The sequence below is a fragment of the Carya illinoinensis genome, chromosome 11 (assembly GCF_018687715.1).
Source record: "Carya illinoinensis cultivar Pawnee chromosome 11, C.illinoinensisPawnee_v1, whole genome shotgun sequence".
In the NCBI taxonomy this organism is placed as follows: Eukaryota; Viridiplantae; Streptophyta; class Magnoliopsida; order Fagales; family Juglandaceae; genus Carya; species Carya illinoinensis.
Genome location: NC_056762.1, coordinates 39,089,478 through 39,112,921, shown reverse-complemented (window position 1 = coordinate 39,112,921; position 23,444 = coordinate 39,089,478). Strand labels below are relative to the sequence as shown.

Sequence of the window (23,444 nt, the reverse complement as noted above, 5' to 3'; positions counted from 1 at the left end):
TTATTATATAACGTTCAAGTCTCTCGAACGCTCATTTTAAAGAAAAAATAAATAAATTTAAAACGCATGAAAAGTTTATTTTTTTAATATTAAACTTCACTTTTTTCAATTAGGGTGCATGAGACTTGAATATATTATAATATTGGAAAATGATAGGTGCATTGACAAAGTGTACCTATCATTTGTACAGATCAGTTTTTTTTTTTTTTTTTTTTTTTTTTTACCATTTGTGTTTGTTTATTTTTTAGTATTGTATTTTTTATTTTTTTATATATATTTTTAAATACAGGAAAAATGCTTTAACAAATAAAAAAAATACTTTAACACTATGGTGCTGTTTGGGTAATAAGTTGATATGAGATAACTTATAATGAAAGTTGAATAAAATATTGTTAAAATATTAATTTTTAATATTATTATTGTTTTAAGAATCGAAAAAGTTAAATTATTTATTATATTTTATGTAAAAATTTAAAAAAATTATAATAATAAAATGAGATGAAATAAAATACTTTCATTATAAATATCGGTATACTTTATCGGTGGCTGTAGTACCGTCTTACTAGAATTGTATATAACATTATTTTTAATAAAATATTTTAGAAGGAAGGGGCAATAATGAACGTTATAAAATGGGCAAATTAAGGCTCTTAATTTGGTATAATTAAGTCTCCCCTTCCACAAAATTAAAATCAGGAAAACAAACTGAAGAAATTATGGAAAATATGAATACGATAATGACCAAAACAAACCTCTTAATAAATGGAATAGACAAGAGAGAAAAGAGACAGAGAGTCCACGTGAGTAATACTGAGATCAACATAAGGGTAATTACGTAATTTAAAGTGTGCCTGTCGTAACCACGTCAAACCCACCATTTAATATCGCGCCTTGGCCATCCCATCCCATTCTTCTTCCAACGCCCAACCACAGCAAATAACATAACAGAGCCCTAAGAGCGACATGAGAGCAGACGCAGGCACCCAACCAGAACGAAGACAACCTTACGAATTTTCTCTGTTGTAGAGAGAAAGAGGAAAGAGAGATTCTTGCTTAAGAGGAGTATCTGAACCTTGGTTTTGAATGGCGAGCGGGTGGCTCAAGTCGCTGCACTGCAAATCCAGAGCGTTCGATGACGTTTATCACCCCAACCCGAAAAATCTATTACCCAGTGCCAGTTGCAGGAAGAGTATGCAGAGCAGCATTAAGGACGTGATCGATACCACCAAGCAAAAGCCCAAGAACAAGCCGAAATCGACACCGCCGGCCAAGAGGCAGGCCGGTTCGAAGTATAAGGACGAGGCCATTCAGACCCCGCCAAGCAGGTCTAGGTTGAGTGATTCTGTTGCTGGGCATGCCGGTGCTCCGGACCCTTACCTCCCGGCACTGATGGAGCTCCATGAGGGCCACCCTTCTCGTAATGTCGTAGAGATTATCTTCCTCACGAGTTGGAGCCCCAAGGCCTTTACAGGTGAGATCGAGATGATTTTCAAGGTCCAGAACGCGTCGAGAACCGTGGCCCGGTTCGAAGAATACCGCGAGACGGTCAAGTCCCGGGCAGGCGCGTTCGGTCCGAAAGACGGCGCTGCTTGGGACGAGAATGCGCGGTGCGTCGCGGACGGGAACGAAGTTATGGGGTTCCATTGTCTGGGCCCCACCTCGGCGAGAGGGATGTACGACTCGCGGGGCAGGGCTTGGACGTTCCCGGGGGGGAAGGGATCGGCGATTTGCACGTTTTCCGATAGCGGTGGGGCCCACGAGTGCGCCGGCGGTGGTAGAGGAAGGAGGGCCATGCTAGTATGCCGGGTAATTTCGGGTCGGGTCTGTAAGAACCTCAGAGTCGGCTCATTGCTGGATGACCGAGTCGGATTCGACTCGGTGAGCGGCGAGAACGGGGAGCTGCTAGTGTTGGATTCTCGTGCGGTGTTGCCTTGCTTTCTTATCATCTATAAATTGTAAAAATACCATTAGACTTTTCATCTAAAATCTTCTACTCATGTTTTCTTTTTCATTTTTTGTTTTTTTGGTCTTTTAAATTTCTTGGTGGGGTTTGATGAATTTTCTTCTTTACATTAATCAACAAAATTTTTCATTTTCTTTTTTTGGTGGTTGATATTCTCTCAAGTACTTAATGAAAAGTTATGTTGATAAATGCTAATTAACCAGTTTACGATTTCTTTTTTCATGCAATTTTTATTTTCACTATTAATTTTTTATAATTTCCGGCTCTTTGTAAGAATGTGAATCCCATTAAAAAATAATAGTTTTTTTAAATTGATAAATTGATTAGGCAATATCTTAATTAGGTTGATAAGAGAGATGTTGTATTATATTGGTGCTATAAGTTTCGTTTATGGTAAATTAATTAAAATTTTGAGAAATAAATAAATGTCGGTTATAGGATTTTCCGGGCATTATTCATGATTTATTGCATTGCATGTATATAAGTTATGAGGCCATGATCCACTATAAGAAAACAAGCATTTGTGACATATTATTTATGAAAAAATGACTCTTTGCGGTAAAAACGAACTTATTTTAATAAAAAATAGTCATTTTCTTATTAAATCATTGTCCACAAATAAATAATTTTCTTGTAGTGATATCAATTGATCGGTATGTCGATTTATATATGTTTTTACATTCAGAAGTTTTCTTTTAATCTAAAAGAATTATTTTTCTCATTGGTCCCTTAATCCATTTTATACCATACACTTAACGTGGCAGTCAAACCCATCGTTGACAAACGAATGAAAACACATCAGAAGGTCAGAGAGAGATGAGCGAGATAGGTTTTGCGTTCGGTGATCAAGGCTAACATTTTAAAAAAAAAAAAAAAAACATGAGTTGGGGAATAGTTGTTGATACATAACAAAACTCGATTGGAAAATACATAATTTTTTACCTCAAGGTGGTAGGCTATTTTAATTGAAATTTCCCAGGCTTCACCATCCTTACATTCAACCTTTACCATCCTTCAAAATTTTCCAGCACCTAGCTCAAAAACCTTTGGAGATTGAAAATGCATGATCGTTGCAATTAGCTTTTACTTTGGAAAACAATATGGGACATTCTCCCAACTAAGGCTAAGCTGAACAACATTATTCCAAACTTACAATAAGAATATTGTCCTCTGTGCAACCATGTAGAAGAAACTTTACTTCATCTTTTTGTTAATTGCCCTGTGGTTTGAATGCTGTGGAAGTTTAGTAGCAGGCCTCTGAATCTGGCAACACTACCGATCAATTCCATGATTGACTAGATAAAATTGATAATAAACCCTACATCTAAACTTGGTTTAACAAAATCAGAAATACACCATTTTTAGTTATTTGCAATGATCACAATGGATTTCATCTAGAGAAAAAAAAAATGATATTGTTTACAATAATTCATCCTCATCACTTGCAAAAGATTCATTCCAGCCAGAAACTACATACCAAGCTTATAAATAAGTATTTGGGAACAAAAGGAAAAAATTCTCCTTAATTTAAGATGGATTTCCCCCGCCTTCAAATCATTGGAGTTACTCATTTGATGCAACAATTAGAGATTCATTCTCAACCTCTTTAGTTGTATGCCGAGACTCAAAAGAGAGAATTATTAATGTTAGGACTTCTACAAATCCAAAGCACCAACCCAACCTTTGCTGAGGCTTCAGCTACTCTACTTGCAACACAAATAGCAAACCAACTACAAAAAAGGCCCTCAGTCCTAGAAGGCGATGTCCAAACTGTTATAGATGCTATAACAAACGAATCTCTTTCACCCCAATCAAGGTGGACATTAGTCAAAACCTTCATCTTTGAGAAGATTGAAGGATCAGAAAAAAATACCGATTTCAAAATTAATGTGTATTCTGCGATACAATGGACAACAACTAAATTGAATTTTGATCGAATACCCCTTCATAGTATCCCTAATTATATTCTACATATAGAAAATGGAAATGATCCAACTTATACTTTATATATTTTCTTTTTAATATAATGCATGTTTGCTGAAAAAAAAAAAGTGAAAAATATATAAATTTGATTTGACCGTCAGCTTTAAAAAATACGGCAGGTTGATAAAAGAAAGGAAGGAGGGAGGAATCATCATCTCCATGTCCAGACAGCATTTCGCATTTATGTTTCGTACACAACAAAGGTAGGCAGCTATACCGGAATGCAATTATTTACTTCCTCATCAAATGATTAATGAGGATTTTGCTAACCTGAAAAGTCATCTTTAATTCGCTGCTACGGATTGCTGAAATACTACAATATTAGGTGGGAAAGCAATTAAATTTGAGGAAATTCATTTACCAGCGCATTTATTTCCACATCAATACACCACGTGATAATAGCGAGACTCATATAAAAAAAATACATTGATTTTTTTTTTTTCCTAATCAAGCATGCTTAATATAATTAAGAAATGAGTACGAAATACATATAGTTTTAAAGAGGGTCTTTGCCACTATCTATATATAAGATACAGTCGGGTATAATAGAAAGGGTATACAACCAAAAATTAAATTCTGCCACTAAGTACACCCATTAATTTTAAAAATAATATAATTTGATTACTCTCTAATCTTCATGAGGGTGAAGGTTTTGACGGATATTATCTATAATTGGAGTTAATTGCCAACAGGTAGAGGAGATTCGTTATTAATGGCATCAATAACATTTTGTGCATCACCTTTAAGAGTAAATGTACTCTTGTGAAGGTGTTTGACACTCACGAAGACAAGAGAGTTGCTTATGCCTTTGCTATGACTGGATTAGTGGTTGGAATTTTTTAGGCCCATATTTCTACAATATTGCCTTCTGAGTCCCAATATACAGCGGAGGCAGTGGAATAGGAGTATCTAATTGCAGCATTAAAAGAGAAGCTCCATTGATTTAGCCCCGGGGGGGGGTACCCATCTTTGTGATTGCTGGTCTTTTGATTTCAGCTTCCATGCTTGTTTGTAGATTTGATAAATTTTCCCCAGCTGCTTCTCTAATTGAAATGATAATATGCATTCTTTTAAAGAAATAAAATCATCAAGTTATATTCAATCTAAATTAAAATTCTTAATTATGTCTCTTTCAATATAGACATAATAAATAACTATTCAATAGACATAATTATATATAAGCCAAACCAAGTAGTAATCAATCTATTTCAAAAATAAAAAGAAAAATTCTAAAACAAAATACAACTACATCAATATGTGAAAGAATGGGAAATGTAAATAATAAAAAAATCCAAATAACACTGCATCAATAGTTTAATACAATTATATATATATATATATATATATATGAAAGAAGAAAAAAATGGGGAGAAAAAGAAGAAAAAAGTCAAACATGAGCCTATGTATGCAACTATTGGCCTGTAGTCTATAGAAGAGCTGCATAGTAGCAGGAAACAACTTTAAAGTGTCTTTTTGGCCTTTCGGCAAATTGTAAGGAAAAGACTTTTCTTTTATCAGTAAAACTGTATGCAGACGATAAGAGAAAATAAAATGTGTCATGTCTATCATAAAAACCATCCAACTTTTTTTATTATTATTAATAGTGAAAATATGTCATCATGTATTAGATAATTTTATTTTAGATAAAATATATTTAATTTTTAAATTGGATTAAATTTTTTAAAATTGGACTTATAAGTAATTAATTTATAAGATTAAAATAATTTTATAAAAGATCTTTTTTAGAGAGGGGACCAACACACAAGATGAGACCAATATCATCCTATTAAATCATAATTTCACCATCGAATAGAATGAGACTTCAGGGAGGAGTAGGAGTTCACTAAGGAGTGAGGAGAAACTCTAGAGAGAGAGTAGAATCATGCATGTTGTGAGGGGAAAAGGGCCCGAGCCCAATGGCCCGGACCAGGGCCCCCAGTAACCCTAGACCATAGCACGTCGGGGGACTTACGGCCCACCTGACAAGGGGGCAAGGTGGCCCAAGGTCGAGGCCTACCCGAAGGAAGGTAAGGTGGTCCAAGGTGGGAGGGGTTTATACCGCCCCCATAACACACCCGCCCTTCAGAAGGGTCTCTGGGCTAGAGTTCGAGTTGGTCGAAAAGCCCACTACAAGCAGCGACAACCTAAGGGTTCAGTAAGGAACTAAGGCCTACCAAAGGAGTATGTCAACAAGTGACTATCATAGGGCCCAAGCGGCTAGGCGTGCATGGTTGCGAGTGTACTAGGCTAGAGATATGCCACATTTAATGCATGTCAAGGGGATCAAACACGTGATGGCGCACTCATGGGACAACTTGATCTCGACTTGACATTTCATCGTGGCATGTCTAACCTAGGCACGACTTGAAACCCAATGATTTCCCTCGACGGATGAGCTCAGGACGAGCATAAATACATAATCCTGTCCGTGAAAAAATATATGATTTTTTATTCTCTTTGTTGCCCAGATGACTAACACAAGAGGGGGGGTGAATTGAGTTGTATTAAAAAAATAACAATTATAAATCAAATATATAATATAAAATATAAATAAAATATGAAATAACAATAAATATAAAGAGTAAGGGTAAGAGAGAAGCAAACTCAGTATGTTAACAAGGTTCGACCCCACTGCCTACGTCCTCGCCTCAAGCTACTCCTTAAGGATTCCCAAATTCATTATTCAACCTCCTTTAGGTGGAGATAGAAACCTATTACACCTTTGAACAACACCGCTACAAAGGATCTGTGTAGAACACCCTCTACACTTGCAATCACCTTACACGTGGTGATTCAACTATTCCCCGTGTAGAATACTTTCTACACACACAATGGTTATACACACCATTTTTCTGCTACAAGGGCTGATAGTGGGTAGGTTATCAGAAAACACTCTTCAATGAGTGAAATAAAAACAATACAGCGCAAACTATATCTCTCAAAATGAACAAGGATTAAGGCTCAATGCTTAGAGAAGAGAGAATGAAAGCTTTGAATGAATGTGGTATGCTCTTGATGTTGTAAATGTGAAGCTCTCAAATGATCTATTTATAGGCATATGAGACTTCATATTCAAATTTAAAAAGATTCACATGTCAAAAACAACATCATTCACTTTTTAAAAAAATTCAAACCTAATCTTTTACTTTTTGCATATGACAAAAGGAGCACACTTTCCTTTTTAAAAAATTCAAACCTAATCTTTTACTTTTTGTATATGATAAAATGAGCACACTTTACTTTTTAAATTTTTCAAACAAAATCATCTACTTTTTGTATAAGTCTAAAAAAACATCAATTACGTTTGAAAATATTCAAATAAAACATGCACATGTGAAAGATGACAATCAATCATCTTTAATATTTTCAAAGTTCAACCCTTTAATCAAGGCATGCACATGTAAAAGATGACAATCAATCATCTTTCAAAATTTTCAAATTTAATTTTCAAAAATATTCATGCACATGTGGAAAATGTATTTTAATGCTTTATGATAAAATATTAATTTTGAGCATTAATCCTAATTTCAAATTTTAAGAGATTTACAACATTATTCTATGACTTTAATGTGAACTTGTTTCCTTCTTGCTCATGCTTGGTTCTTTGATGTGCTTGACTCTATTATGTGGACAACTTGAGTTTGAAACTCCTTTATTTTTTGAATTCATTTGTTATCATCAAAATCCATGTGTAGATTTATAATCACATGAAATTTAAAACCTTGGGTTCAACACTCTTCTACATACTTGTCTTATCTTAATAGCTTCCAACTGACTTCAGCATTGAAGGATTCACAAACTTCTCATGATAACACTCTTCTCCCTCCTCTTGCAGGTGCAGAAAGCTTGGCTCACCTTGAAACTACTCAGACCATGAAACATCATATCAACACACGTGATCTGTTCGATCCTGTTTATCAAATCTGTGCAACTTCCTTAGTTTCTTGCAAAGTATATGGCTGGTAGAGTATTTACACGCAAATAGCACTACATTTTATAATGGTGGAGGGTAGGTAGAAGCCAATTATAGCTCTATGAGCAGAGTAGTTATATATATTAATGGTGGATGAGATGTTTTCCAAATTAACCTGACGAAATAGCTAAATTGATAGGCTCTTTAAATGGACATTCAAGCATTATTTAGGTGCATGGTCTGAAGCGTTATTGAGAAACATGCATGGCTATATATGGCAAACGCAGCTGCTTTTGGGTTTCCAATATATATATAAAGCATAGGGCTGCAACCCAGTCAACCCGTACTAGGTTTGGACCCGATCCGACCCAACCCGTCAACAAGAAATATCAATTCAGCTTCGACAATTTCGGGTCGGGGCAACCCGACTTCCCATGCCCATCAGGCATCAGATGTTGTTTCTCTCCTTCAGTGGCGGCTACGACCATTTGCTTCTATGGTGATGGGCAGATGTTAGGTTAGTATTACATTTTGGATTTGTCCGACTCTGAAGCTGCAATTGGGTTGCGAGGTGCCTGGCATCATAATCCAAGGAAATGGACTTCGCGACTTGCTGCCAATTGCAAGGAACTCTTTTGCAAACATTTCTTGAAAAGTCTATAGAATACCCTGGTCGGCGTGTTATCGGCAATTGCTGATCGCTGCATTTTAGTATGCGTTATCGTCATTTGGATTTGTGCTTAATTTTAAGGTATTGCGCATGTATAGAAGGTCCCGTGCAAGCCTGTAACCAGAGAATCAGCAAAATGGTTAGAGAAACAGAAACGAAAATCGTTAAAAATCAAAACCCACACTTCTTTGTGCAAAATCAGAGAAAAAAATCATTAAAAAGTGTTGAGGCTGAGCTTCTGAAGGAAATCATCAAACGTTTCTTTGAGTGAAATCAGAGAAAAAAATCATTAAAAAGTGTTGAGGCCGCCATCTTTGATCTCTTCCTCGTAGAAATGAATTTAGGCGGGTTGCTTGGGTTGAAACCGGTATTTCACGGATTCGACCCAAACATTAGTTTAAACCGTATTTAGCATTTGGGTCGGGTCGGGCCATTCAGACGGATCGGATCTGTGATTTTTTTGCACAGCCCTAAGCATAAATATATTTTGTACCTTCAAATTATTAAGGTTTTACACTTCATACACAAAATTATAAAGCCTGCCATATTTAATCTATTATCAGCTTTCCTTTAAGCAGTTTCTCGACGGTACATATTTTTCGTTAATATTACGTTAAGTTACGTTACGTTACATATTTTTCATTTACCCAACGTTCAGATCAACAAAGGGAAAATAGAGAGTAATTTGAGAGGAGAAACGAGAATTTATCATTTTCTTTTATAAGAAGAAACAATAATAAAAACTAACAAGAGGGTATTGGCCGTTAAAGAGGAAGGGGGTCCCCCATAACTGTAAGTGCTGGACGGAACCTGTCCGTTAATTGGCAACAAAGCACGGCGCAAGTCACGCCATCAGATGAACCATGATTTGCGTCTCTTTACCTGTCTTCGTTAATATTTAATAATACAACAGCCCAATGCACATTGGTTCCAAACTCAAACCAAACTTCCAATATTACATGTCTAAATGTACGCCAAACATATTTACGGAAAATTACAAAAAAGAAAAAAAAAGACAGATAGAAACTTGGACACGATTTCTCATTTAATAGGAAGACAAATTTAAAGACTTTAATTTTTAAAATTAGCAAGTCAAGGGATCCATTCGGACGGAGCCAAAACATGGGATACCATTGAAGAAAAAGAGTTAGAATATAATTTTTTTTATAAAATTTTTATTTTAAAAAGTATAATTGTTTTTAATTTTTGTTTGAAAGTCTAGAAAATTCGTAATTGATAATGATTATATGAAAAGATTAAAAATTAAAAATTATTTGTGTTTTAATAGGTATTTAACTATTGAGATGAAAGAAACTAGACCTCAAACTATAGCAAAGCAACTACGAGAATGAGCATCAAGTGTCATGAGGCTGCAAATGTTTCAAGAGATGTCCATTGCTCGAAGCCTGTCGGAGTCAGAGTCCAAAAGGTCGAACAACAGTCTCATGGCAAGAAAGCTATATATCCAAGCCGCCATAAGAGACCATTGAGAGGTATATGAATTCATTTCACAAGAGGAAAAAATGTGCTCTACTGCAAGCATTTCTCAAATCAACGCCTTTCCATATTTCAATGTTCTATGCTACTTATCAATATAATCCAGGTACATCAAAATCCATTAAAATTGGAGTGAAAAGGGGGGGGGGGAGAGAGGGGGAGGTGAAGAGGAAATCAGATTCCAGATTGGATATACCCAATAATATATTATCCCCTATGGTGAACAATTGCAGGCAAATTGTACATTTTCCACGATCATTGATACTCCACTAGTACATACAATGGCTTACCCTTCAAGCGCCCACGGCCCTGCAGCGTTCAGCAAATTTAAATTATATCCATGCAGATCTCTACGTACACCAATCATTTCTCTATATAAAAATCCCGAGAAAGCAACTACGTAACACAAGTAGTTAGTAATATGCACACCTTTAACTCAGGTAACTCAATCAGGCATGCACATTCAACTACTTCTGCTCCAACGCATTCTGTGAAACAACACAATCACATCAAGATTTTTTGAAATTTTTCTGAAAGTGGGCAACCACAAGAACAAGCCACATGAAAAATAAAAATTAAAAAAAAAAAAAAAAAAAAAAAAAAAAAAAAAAAAAAAAAACTGATGTAGTGTTGAATGCCCTCTTCTCCAGCATTTTTTGGCATTCTTAACCGTGAAAGTAGCAAGTCTAGTTGCCCTCTTCTCCAAAAAGAGTTATCAGTCACACTAGATAATGGCTCTCCAGAGAACAAAAGGAAAGGAAAAAAGTATATCACCGGTTGATAGATATGAATCAATTTTCATACATTTATCCTCACTGAGGGTGCAAAATATCTATGCATGTTAAGTATTGAAAAAAACCACCAACGATGGCAAAAATAATTTCTAATGCAATTACCTAGTAAGTTCATAGCTGCACAGAGTGTGCCACCAGTGGCAATTAAATCATCAACCACCAAAGCACGTTCTCCAGGTTCCACCGCTCCAACATGCATCTCAAGACAGTCCCTTCCATATTCCAAAATATACTCCTCAGAAATAACTTGACCTGCCATTAAGGTAAGATTGTATTAGAACGCTATTAATGTTAGATGTTCAAAATCCAAAGAGAGACTCTGAAAGTCCTGAAATGTTTTGGAACAGCCATATCAGACCATGATTCTAGAACACCAGAACATCATGTTAACACAACCGACACATCATGTCAGATCCAGTTGGAGAATTTACCATATCTGAAGAGGAGATACCGAAGATATTCCGTAAAATGGTAATTTAAAATAATCTGGCTCAAGAAAAATATATTACAGCTTCACGTGCAAGGGAATTTGGAAGGACTGGGACCACATTTGCTCACTATTATGGCAAATTCCTATAATCGTGCAGTTTCAGTAATCTCTGCTAGGTATCCAAAAAATAAAATAATAAAAAAACGTTTGGAGTCTTGATAATTTAAAATCGGCAAAAATATTGAGGACCAAACGAAATGAGTCCAAATTACAAGTTCCAGAATTACGACAAAAAGCATATATCCGCTACTTAAAAGGCCATGAATCGAATCAAATAGCATTGACATGAACCAACAAGCTACTAAAAGAAAAGACTGGCATTAAACATGTATAAAAGTGGAAAAAGTTTTGGACAGTATTGAAATGGAGAATAATACACTCATATAGAGACACAGAAAATTACTGTAGCAAGATTAAAAGTACCAGGCAGCTTCCTTGGTTTTCTTAAAGGAACAAACTTTGCCCCAATAGCCAAAGCAATGGGAGGACCAAATATAAATCCACGAGCTTCTACCCCTGGAGAAAGCAAAACAAAAACGACAGGGCACTCAAATTTCAGAACACAATGCAAGAGATCAGTTATTTACACCTGTAAAATTTTGGATATCAAAACTAGCATACAATAATTACAAGAACAGCAAAATACTTATATTAAAAAAAAACAAAAAAAACAAAAAAACAAAAGATATCAAAATATAGAACTAATATTATGTATCTTCTCCCTAATTGATCCAAAAAGTGCATAAAAACTCATTGGTGAAAGGACAATTTAGAAACAATAACCTTTTCACTTTTTTCGTAGGTAAAAGGATGCAATTTTTAATATAAACAACAGTAAAGTACCAGTATTAATAATAACATTTAGAACACATTGAAGTTTTACATGGCACTAAGAAAGATGAGTAGTGCATTGAGAGCCCAATAATACATTTTCAATATATATCTATATAAAGTTTACACAGAACTAAGTCATCCATAATACACACCTCACAATCTCACAAACCATCTAATGAATGCATCAGCAATGAGTGAAAGAATATTAACTCACAAAAACCAGAAATTCTTTTTTTGATAGGAAATCAGAAGTTTTATTTATAATAATAGTCATAGCCAAGTACACAATGTATATACATGAATAATACCTAACAAGGAGACTCACAAAAATCAGAAATAATCTATTGTAGTATCAGGAGCACCACTAAATGATATAAGCATTACACATTTCAATGGCCAAGACTGTCTTGATAAGTAACATAAAAATAATTTATTACGCTGAAAAAAAGGTGAAACACAAGGACACAGGAATTATGAAAAAGATCCACCTAACTAGGAAAAACAGAAGTCAATGGCCATGACTTGAAGCCCATATCCAAGGAAATCCATATATTGGATTCATAACTTAAGTTTCATACCAAGAACCACGATCATTCCAAATAAATATTCAACTGTAGCCAAGTACCTCAACCTAGATAATCATTGGAAATACTTTCCCCATTAATTTTAAACAGAAATAACTTATAAACCACCCCTTTCCCTTTAGAAATTATTTTCAGATTCTGTTCTAGTCAAATTATTGCTCCATCAGTTGACCACAGAAAAACTCCAGGGTCATAAATAATTCAAAATGTACCGAATGTTGATTTTGACAAAGTTGGCTAAGAATTTTTTATCTTTCCTAGCTATCAAATAGGAATTTGAATCACCAAATGATCTCACACTATCTTATGAACTGACATATTTGACCAATTAGAAATTATTCAGTCCAGCTGTCAACTGGAGAAAACCAGTCCACATAACATCAATTTTGCAGAGTCAATGAATTATGTAAAACTGGAAGCCACAGTAGCAAATTTCCAATGACAAGGTGTATGCTGAAATGCAAGGATAGAAACCCTTCAATTGCTAGTGCTGCACCACTGAGAATCTTGTCAAAAATTGACAACAGAAATGAGCTTGTTATGGTAATGACTATACTTTTATGACCATACAAACTACAAAGTCCAATGGGAAACAAAATTACTATAGGTGGTAGCGGCACTGGTATATTAAAAGTAAATGTCCGAAGGGTGTGAGCCTAGAGTAGTTGTTGTGCTTTTGCCCTAAAGTTTCTTAAAGCATCCATTTTTTTCTTGAAAATAATTTTTTCTCGAAAAAAAAAACTAATGTCAAATCACACAGTTGGCTTGGTAACACCAATTATTGAAAAATTTCTTAATACAAAAATGGAGAAGTGATAGTGACACAGACTCAAAAGTACTGCACAATTATGAACAACTGCGCTGGAAATAGATATTGAAATAGACACATCTTGGCAATTGTTGAACATAATCTCACCACATCATCTCAAAGGTTAAAATTTCAAGCTAAAGGGCCATAATTTCGGACTTTGATGGTAGTTGAGTGCAACATATCCTTAAGATGCACTCGGCAGATTAGATCTTGTAATGATCAACACAAATCAACAAAACAATATCAACCACAACGATAAAAAGACAAGAATTTCCTAGTCTTTTTCATGTAAGGGGGAAGGAACTGCATCTTATTCATGTGCGGCTGAATTTTGCAAGAGAAATTCCATAGATTTTCCTGTAAATCCTAGATAAGAATACAGTTCACAAAGCATGCTAAGAAACAGATTCATAAACACATGAGCAGCAAACACATAATTTATGTGAACTATATCATGTCTGAATTGGATAAGAAAAATGAGAGACCAAGAGAAAACACACAGGCAGAGAGAGAGAGGGGCCAAGGACCCTATCAATAATGAGAAACTATACAGATGATCTCCTTATTGATTTATGATTTTTCTGCAGAGAAATATCAATTATTGAATGATAGTTTATAATGTTAGTCATAATCTGTTAGTATATACAGATTTTTCGGCAGGTACAGGGTAACAAGTGCATCACAGCGCATGGCATGTATTCAATAGTAAGCAACTGCAACCAGGATTGCAACACTTTCTTGCCATTATATTATAATTTTCATCGGTATTTATCAAATATTAAGAACCGAATACCTATGAAATCAAAGGTTGTTGTTACAAAAAGGGCAATTAAAGGGCAATTAAAGACCAAGGACTAAAATATAAAACTTTTTTAATTTGATGAATTAATTATTAAAGTTTGGGTTAATCTCAAAAGGCTGAAACTGAAAAAATAAATTATGAAAATCATAAAAAAAAAAAAAAAGGAAAGGAAAAAAAAAACTTATATGTAAGAATTTTAATGGCAATGCATTTTATAATAGCATGGGAATACCAAGTCATCATACCGTGGGAACACTAATAATTTTCTTTAAAAACAAATTAGGCATAGAATCAAGTCAATTGACAGTGAAATGTAAAACCCAAATTAGGATGGAGCCAAAAGACCAGCCCAATTGAAACTCGCATCAGGCGGGTCCACATTTTAACAAGGTGGGCATCCATCACCAACCACCATACATGCAAATTGAATCAGAGCACATGTTCAGAGATAGTGAGAAAGAGCGCAAATATGAGCCGCTCAAGAATGACATCAGAGGGAGCAATCAATGGCGCACCCCACTACCAAAACTCATAGTCAAACAAAAAATCACTCCCCCAAAAACCCAGTCACTTCCATTCCATAATGTCCCTTGATAGCATTCAAAAAGACAACCAGAAACTTATGCAATGGAAAAAGAGAGGGATAGAGAAAGCACTTTCGGCATAATCAAGGCCTACTTTGACGTAAGCAATAGACCCCCACCACCTTCAAGTTTATCACAGCAATGTAAAAAGATCTCCCCCAAAAAGATTTTGATCACAATCCTAACCCACGAAAATCAAAACGTTTTCCACTAAAAAGGAGGGTCTTTTTTTGTTACCTGCAACGACAGAAATGTTTTTGCCTTTGTATCGCTCTACGAACAAATCGATTGTGTCCTTGAAGGCTTTCGGATCTAGTAATAGAGTAGTTATGTCTTGGAACATAATACCTGCCATTTTGGCCATTTTTTCTCAGCTCCGTTTATTCCATTAAAATAACAGAAATGCGAAACCAAATAACCCAAAAAATGAAGCAGAAGAAGAATTAAAAACAAACCTGATATCAGGCGGTAGCCGGGAAATTCGAGGAAACAGAAACGAAATTGAAAGAAATATAAACGTTTGAACAATCTTTTTTGGGATAAAGAAATTTGGAATTCGCTGTCTCATGGACCATTACTTCTTCAAAAGGAAAATGGAAACCAACTTCAATCGAGCCAAATAGCTTTACAAGGTATTTCTTAGTTGAATTCCTCGTATGAGGTCGTAAAACATGAAAAAGAAGATACGTGAAAAACCTACCCCACAACACTATACTATTAGCAAGGGCGCTTAGTAGCGTTCAAGCTTGAAAGATCACTCTAAAAAAAACTCCCAACATCTACTTTCAGTTCCTACATTTTCTCAGCAAGCAAACAGAGAAAAGAGAGGAAATGCTAAGCCGAACCTGGTTTGGGGAAATTGGGGACGACCCGAATCTTAGTTTTGATGCCATGGATACGAGGGTCTTCGTCTCTACAAGCCGACATTATCGTATCTATGTCACAGACCGAACTCAGACAAAAAAAATGAACACAAAACTCAAAAAACGCTTCCCTCTTTTTCGCTTTCTTTCCTCTCTCGCAGTCGAACCAGCCAGGGAGAAAACACTACCAGAATGAAAGCAATGGAAGAAAGAGAGAGAAAAAAGGAGGTATTTATAGATAGATAAAGTGTTCTGGTGAGGGGCTCTCTGCACAAGAATATATCAGAGAGAGAGGAAATCTTTTCGATAAGTAAAGAAAGAGAGGGATCGTAAAAGGTTGCAATGAAATACAAAAAGAGGTATCACGAGGTGCCTCAATGCCTTTTTAACGCAAACTCCCTCTTTCTCACCATAGTTTTCTTCCGACAATATGTTTTTTTATTTTGTGAAATTCCTTATTAATTTTGTATAATATTTAATTAAATATATTAAGATATAATTTAAATAGTGAATTGAAATGAGATATTTTAAAATTTTAAAAAATAAAATTATTTATTATATTTTATATAATATTTTTTAAAAAATGTAATGATCAAATAAAATAAAACGAATTGAAATTAACTCTTAATCTAATTGAGATCTTAAAGTATTGAATAATTCAAAATATGAGAATATTAGACTTCGTACTTTTATTAGAGAAGTGTTTAAATATTTAATTATTGTTTTAATTATTTATATGTTATCAATAAGTTTAATTTTGGTTTCTATGTAAGTTATTTGTGTGTGATTATACGATGACATACATATAGTAAAAAAAAAAACGTTTAAATTTAAATACAATAAAAATGAAATAATATATAATTAAGTTGATTGCTTATAAATGTTCAAGTTTAACGAATTTAAAAAAAAAAAATCAAGTTGAATGAATGTTGTAATTGTTTAAAATGAGAAACTTCAATTTATTATGTTGTCAAACATTGGGACATTGGAATTTAAGGTTTGATGTAAAACAAACATTTTTTTTCGAAATGTGGAATGTTCACTTTGTGTTTAACGTGGGTTTTTTTTTTTTTTTTTTTTTTAAAGAGGATATTGCATGTCGCTGTAGAAGCCTACAACTGTTGCTTACTGTGTGTACGTGACTAATAATAATAATGAATATTGTCTCTGAGGCACGGCCATTTGCAGCCAACTTTGTAATACTCTGATTTTTTTGTCTGTTTTTCTTGAGAATTTGGTTACATGCCCCCACCTTCTTTCGACTTGGTATATTAACTTATGATCAATTCATGCAACACTCGATCGGGTAGTAATGATTAATTTCGGAAAAATAATGAAAAAATAACTCTTTACTCATAATTATTTATATAAAATAAAGTGTAAAATAATTGTCCCATTTTGCAACTTCAATGATTCACCACATACTGATGTACTCAACAAGCTGCAACTAAAGGGTTTCAAAAAGATGGTGGGGGCAAAGGAAACATCTTATTTCAATGTCAGGCCAATAATACTAAGTTATTCTCAAACATCAAAGCAAGTTCTTATTAGTTATAAATATATATATATATATATATATATATATATATATATATATATATTATACGTACGAGAAGAATGGCAAGCACAAAAAAAAAAAAATTATAAAAATAAATTTATAAACCGATGACGTAATAACTTTATAATTTAATATATTATATTAAGTTACGTACATCAACTTGTTAATTAATTTACTTTTACGATATGTATTTACATGAACATGATATATATTGCAGCTTGGGACGTGGTTAATTCGGCCGTGGTCCAATTCACATTTGTTTTTTTGTACTTGAATCGGGTCTCAATTAATTAGCCTGTAATATACTAAGTAATTAACGAACTGCAAATAAATCCAGATAGATAAAGGTGATCTGTCTTCGATCTGGTTGTTATCTTCTCACCATAGTGAATTGAAAGAACATCATGTAGCGATAAGGACATGCAGTAATTAATATAAGCTGGTGGATTCCTTGCTTGTCTATGATTCGCATTGCCCTTTCGCTATGACACCAACGGACAAACCGATAAAAACTCAAATAAATTCCTATCGAGTGCCCAACTTACTCATGTTGACATGGCTAAATATATAAAAGAAATTAATCGGAAATCCAATTTTTTAAAGGAAAATTTAGGCGAAAATCAACTCGGTCGATCCTCGATTCAATCAACGACATTACAAATACCTGATATATATTGTCGTGCAGTGTTTTGTTGAGAGATCAGAGAGGGTGATCAGTGATCACATAGTAGATCAATTAATTCCTTTAATGCATTCATTATTAAATCAGAGCATGATGATCATTTTCCTAAAGTTAAAAAGGAAATGTTTGGTGCAAGAAATTATAGATTTATACTTAAACTTGTTACATCTCAATAATTTGTACGAAGAAAGTATTTGAGTTAGTTGTATTCGGTTATGTTTAAATAATAAGGAGATATCATTTTCTGTAAATGATAGTAAAAAATTAATTATAAAAAAATAAATAAAAAATAATAATGAATGGTAATGAACTGTACAAACTAATCCACCTTCATCCTCCTATGAGAGTAGTAACTAGTAGTTACTAACTACGTTTGTACGCATGCCTTATCATTAAGCTACATATATATTTATCAAAAGGATGGGTCTATACCCACTACTAGGGGCTCCAGCTACGAGCTCTTGTTAGTCTATTTTAAGTTTTTTTTTTAAATTTTTTTATCATATTATTTTTTTAATATTTTTAAATACTTTTCTTTTTTAAAGAAAAAGATTCACAATATTATTAAATAATATTTCTTAATTACTAAATAAAAAAAAAATTTAAAAAAAAAAAAAACATGGAGAGGGAACAGGATCCCTGACTTTTTCCTTCTGGAAATTTGATTACGTCGTTATCGAGTTGTCATGGACGTACACCCAATACTGCATGGTACAAGCTGCATGTGAGGTAGTACTGGTCATTGATGCAGCCAAGTACATGAAATGCATGTTCTATATCCTTCAAATGCTTCTGGTGAGCTCGATCTGATCTTAATCGTTGATATTGGTATTCCCTCTGACCTAATTCTTCGGGCTCATTTAAACAACAGGCTAGGGTATTTCATGAATATTAGACTAGACATATATATATAACAGTATTATCACCATATATATATATGTATTTGAAAAAGTTATCATCACCCAATTTACTCATGAGAATTTTCTTAATTTTTTGACAATTTATTAAAGTGGTAGAAGAAAGAAGAAACTGATCGTGTCGTTTAATTAAACACGATATGCGAATTAAATACATTTTGTTGACCATATTGTACAAAATTACATAGAAGGAGATGCATTAATAAATTATAAATTATCCGAATGCTGCATGCATGCCTGCCTAGTGAAGCTGGCATCCAAATTAAGAACTTGTAACCATCGTTGCGGCCAGAGACACAATTGAGAAATCATCCAAATAATATTACAGCTCTCTGACAACGATCTGCCCATCTCTATCTTTGTGTATCAAGGGTTGCTTTCAAATCTGCATTGTAATATTCTGTGGGCAACTCTCATCCCTTTCACATTAACCCAAATATCCCTTTTTTCGTTGTTGCATGCAGCTAGCTAGCATTCCTAAAAATAATGGCAACGCAGGATCCAGCTCCCCCAACAAGCCGGATCCCTGCGGTAGTACCTAACAACTTGTAAAAGCAGTGAGTATGTGATGACAAAACAACAAAGAAATCTATAATCTGCACAAGATCTTCAAGCTTTATATATACCTTAAATAGGACAGTGACTTTAGGCCCTTTGGAGCACTCCTTTTTGTTGCCTCTCATATGTCACATGTCTGTCCCCACCCCATCGATCGATGTTTAATTTGTTGTTTCTTACTCCCAACGAGTTGTTCTTGTCCTCCAGTTCATGATCATGCAGAAAATCTATCTTTATTTTATTTTTCATTTTCAGTAATTATATTTGTAATTAATTAATGATCATGTGAACGGATCGATGATCTTTGATCAATATTTGTAAATATCATTTTGTTAACAAAAAGTTAAATAAATATAGTCTAAAATTGTGTATCATGTTTATTATAGTACTGAAAAAATATATATATATATATATATATAGCTCCTCGAGCCTCAATAACAAACCATAATATAAATATTGTCTTCGATCCTTTTACAATGCTAATATTCTTTTGGGACAAACTTCCTCGTCATGAATTAAATTATTGGAATTATATGAATTAAAATAATAAATTATTTTTTTAATTTTTTGTGGTTATAAAATAATTCAAAAAAATTGACGAATAATTATAAATGATGGAATAATTATAATTTATTTTTTACCAACTAGTATTATATCTAAGGGAGTGTGCCCCAATTCTTCTCATGACCAGTATATATACATAGAGCATGCACCATAACATACGGTACTTTTCAGACAAGATCTTGTTTTGGGTTGCAACAAAGAAGTAGATTTTTGGACCATAATTAGTCGAATCTTGTGGATTCTCTGTACCGTTATACATGGAAGAGTAATGTGACGTAAAGCGTATGTAAGTGCATGTTATTATTAAAAATTAATTCTTTTAATATAATTATTTATTTATTTATTTATAATAATTATATGATATTTATATATTCATGATTATTATACATTAATTATATATTGACAATATTCTTAACTCTTTTTTTATGTTTTCTGACTAGGCAGGCTTTCTGTGAGGGTGAGCTAACCTAGGGAAAAAGACCTCCTTTTGATAACTGGCATGCCATTAGCTAGAAGTCAAGAAAAGATGCTAAAGAATCTGGCTCAAAACAAAGATTTTTTAGGATAAAAAGCCCCTAGACCTCTACGCTCAAATTCCTTTATCGTTTATCACTGCGTACGTTACATGCCTACGTGAAATTTGAGAGGGTTATCAACGTACGGGGTAATTATGATCATATTCTTGGGCATTAGGTAATCAATAATGATAATCTTATTATTATTTTATTATTTTATTATTTTTTTTAATTTTTTTATTTAATGATTAAAAAAATGATTATCAATAAAATTATATATTTTTAAAATTTTGTTAATGATTAAATATATTAAAAAAATATTTAAAAAAATAAATACACTAAAAATAATAAAATAATAATAAAAGAGTTGTAAGTCTATCCTTAAGTAATTGTGTTGATGAGACTCTGCGATGATGATGTATTGCATCCCATGCCAGCTTGTGGAATAAAACTTTTCCCATATTGGGAGCATTGTTAGGATTCAAGAAGGCTCTAATTACAAGATTACTAAGGGTAGTATTTGTAGAGTTTGTAGAATCTGATTTTGTTGGTGTGTCGGTTTAATTTGATGATCCGATTTGACAAAAATGTGTTGTGATTTTTTGACAAATTTTCAAAGAGGCTTGGGCCATATTCACTTCGACTTATGTCGATAATTTTTTTTGTCACTACTTGTGGTCAAAAAAAGAGCATAAAGTCCATTTGACGTTTATGTGACAAGTGGCTCGAGCGAAATTAAAGTAGAGAGTTTGTTCGAGTCTCGCTCGACATATAGCTCGAGTAAACATTTGACAATTTCTCACTGGAGGCACGTTTAACACTTCACTAGAGCGAATAACGCCAAAAAGAAGAAGAAGAAGAAAACATTAGGGTTTATGAACAATGAGATTTCGGCTCAAAATATATTTTGTAATTTTTCAATAGAATAAAATCTTTTGCAGCTATGTTGTGTACATGAGCATATTGTTGAATTACATTAATTTTGTATTATGTGATTGATTTGCTGGTGTTTCTTTTTACTTTGTTTATTGTGTTTCACAACTGTATTAATTTTGATGATGTCATTACCTTTAATGATAACTTTGTAAGAAGTGACTATAACGATAATTAGCTAGCATTGTGATTGTATGAGGATGGTGATAATATTGATGCCAATATTTATATATATATATATATATATATATATATATATATATATATATATATATATATATATATATATATATATTTATACAGGGGCAAAGATTTGAACCTGGTTCTTTCATTTGAAGTTCGGTCCTTATATTATCTGGTTTAAAAGACCTCGGTGATACCAACATTGATTATATGATCAAGCATAGATCGATTATTCTAAACATTTGACGATACTTCACACTTGTAAGAATTTTTTAATTAATTTGAAAATGTTATCTTTTTTCCTTTTTTTTATTGAGTCAAGTTGGATTAGGCACCACAAAATTTGAATAAAATTTTCTGACTGTGCTAACATCCACAACTATAGGACATGCAATGATTGATATCATTTAAACTTGATATAAATCCGACCGATTCGATTATATATATGATCTGTCATTTTCAAGTTAATCTACGTAATCATGAGTTAAAAAATAACCACTTACGGATTAGATGGTATATATGTCAATTTGGAAAGTTTACTCTTACGTTTATTTAGCAAAATCCATAAATAAATAAAAGAACGTACAATTTATTAAGAAGTACGCAGAACGACTATCACGATAGACTGATGGCGTATAATTAGATTTTTTAAATAAAAAATTTAGATTTAAATTATATACAGTTATAAAATGTATAAATATTACGCAATTGTTTTGAAAAAAAAAAGTGAGATTTACGATTAAAAAGTTAATTTTTTTTTATGTGGATTCTGTATTAATTTTTTTATTTTTTTAAATTATGCAATATGTATATAATTATAACTATAAATATTATTTTTTGAAATGATAAAGATTTGTTTGAGAGCAAAGGAGTAGCTCTAAAAACTTTTTCTTTTTTCTTTATTTTCGAATAAGATCTGAGCATGCATGGTCCATATGGCCTCCGTGAAGGGCTTCGTCCGGAGACAAGGTGGATAAAAAATGGTCTTTCTTCCAGTAACTTGTACTCTCTTTGTAAAGTTGGAAAGCAACCCACAAAATGACCCCAACAATGGCCCTGTCTCTCATGCTTATCTAGACGTACGTGGGACGTAATTGGCACAGAAGACGGTAAAGTAAAAAGCAAAAGACAAGCGTAAAAAGAGTACAACACAAGATAGGTTAAAAATAAAATAAAAAAAATTTACCCTTTCACTTTTTCTGCTAATCCCTTTTAAATCTTAGGATAAGCCTAGACATTTTTTAATTTTAAATGAAATATTAAAATATTATTTTTTAATATTATTATCATTTTAAAATTTTAAAAAATTAAATTAATATTTAAAAAATTGAATTATTTTTTATATTTTATTTATAAATTTAAAAAAATTATAATAATAAAATAAAATTTTATATCTCATCCATGTTTCCGAATCTGTCCTAAGTTTTAAATTTATTTTAGTTTAAATGATTTTTAGAGTTCTATCATATGGAGAGATTTTTTTTAATTACTTCAAATGCATTTGTGAAAAATTTTTTGTCAAGAGTTTGTACATCCCAAAAATTAGTTGGAACACTGTTCTTAAACACTCAATGCCAATAAAAAAAATCTTAATAACAAGATATTTCATATTTTTCTAATATTCAATTCTTGTTAATCTTTTTATAATTTAAAGAGATATAGCCACATATCACAATATTTTAATATTAGAGTACATATTTTCTATATGCAACACTTAATCCTATAAGCTTCATAATTGGTATATAT

General features: G+C 33.1%; 2 protein-coding genes across 4 annotated transcripts; one reads left to right on the top strand and one right to left on the bottom strand.

Moving 5' to 3' along the window:
- Positions 1-893: 893 nt before the first annotated feature.
- LOC122280574 lies at positions 894-2,099 on the top strand. Its single transcript, XM_043091530.1, has one exon. It carries the CDS (start codon positions 1,084-1,086, stop codon positions 1,957-1,959), a length of 876 nt encoding a protein of 291 aa, XP_042947464.1. The 5' UTR covers positions 894-1,083; the 3' UTR covers positions 1,960-2,099.
- Positions 2,100-10,071: 7,972 nt separating this feature from the next.
- Positions 10,072-16,117, bottom strand: LOC122280390 (adenine phosphoribosyltransferase 3-like). Of its 3 annotated transcripts, none has more exons than XR_006229894.1 (6): positions 15,771-16,117; positions 15,163-15,273; positions 11,714-11,826; positions 10,923-11,072; positions 10,456-10,514; positions 10,072-10,335 (listed from the first exon to the last, which is right to left on the bottom strand). XR_006229894.1 is itself a non-coding variant. In XM_043091270.1 (6 exons), exons 1-6 carry the CDS (start codon positions 15,850-15,852, stop codon positions 10,282-10,284), a joined length of 549 nt encoding a protein of 182 aa, XP_042947204.1. In that variant the 5' UTR covers positions 15,853-16,108; the 3' UTR covers positions 10,072-10,281. The 3 variants fall into 3 exon arrangements, 2 of the variants coding, with proteins under 2 accessions (XP_042947204.1, XP_042947205.1); XM_043091270.1 differs by having other exon boundaries at positions 11,734-11,826; positions 15,771-16,108; XM_043091271.1 differs by lacking the exon at positions 15,771-16,117 and adding an exon at positions 15,381-15,758 and having other exon boundaries at positions 11,734-11,826.
- Positions 16,118-23,444: the final 7,327 nt, after the last annotated feature.

What these genes read in the sequence shown, in the direction of transcription:
- LOC122280574 (XM_043091530.1), top strand. Translation starts at nt 1,084, where the DNA reads ATGGCGAGCGGGTGGCTCAAGTCGCTGCACTGCAAATCCAGAGCGTTC.
- LOC122280390 (XM_043091270.1), bottom strand. Translation starts at nt 15,852, where the DNA reads ATGTCGGCTTGTAGAGACGAAGACCCTCGTATCCATGGCATCAAAACT. An exon ending in AAACATTTCTGTCGTTGCAG is followed by an intron (nt 11,827 to 15,162) that starts GTAACAAAAAAA and finishes TGCTTTCTCCAG; the next exon opens with GGGTAGAAGCTCGTGGATTT. An exon ending in AAAACCAAGGAAGCTGCCTG is followed by an intron (nt 11,073 to 11,733) that starts GTACTTTTAATC and finishes CCTTAATGGCAG; the next exon opens with GTCAAGTTATTTCTGAGGAG.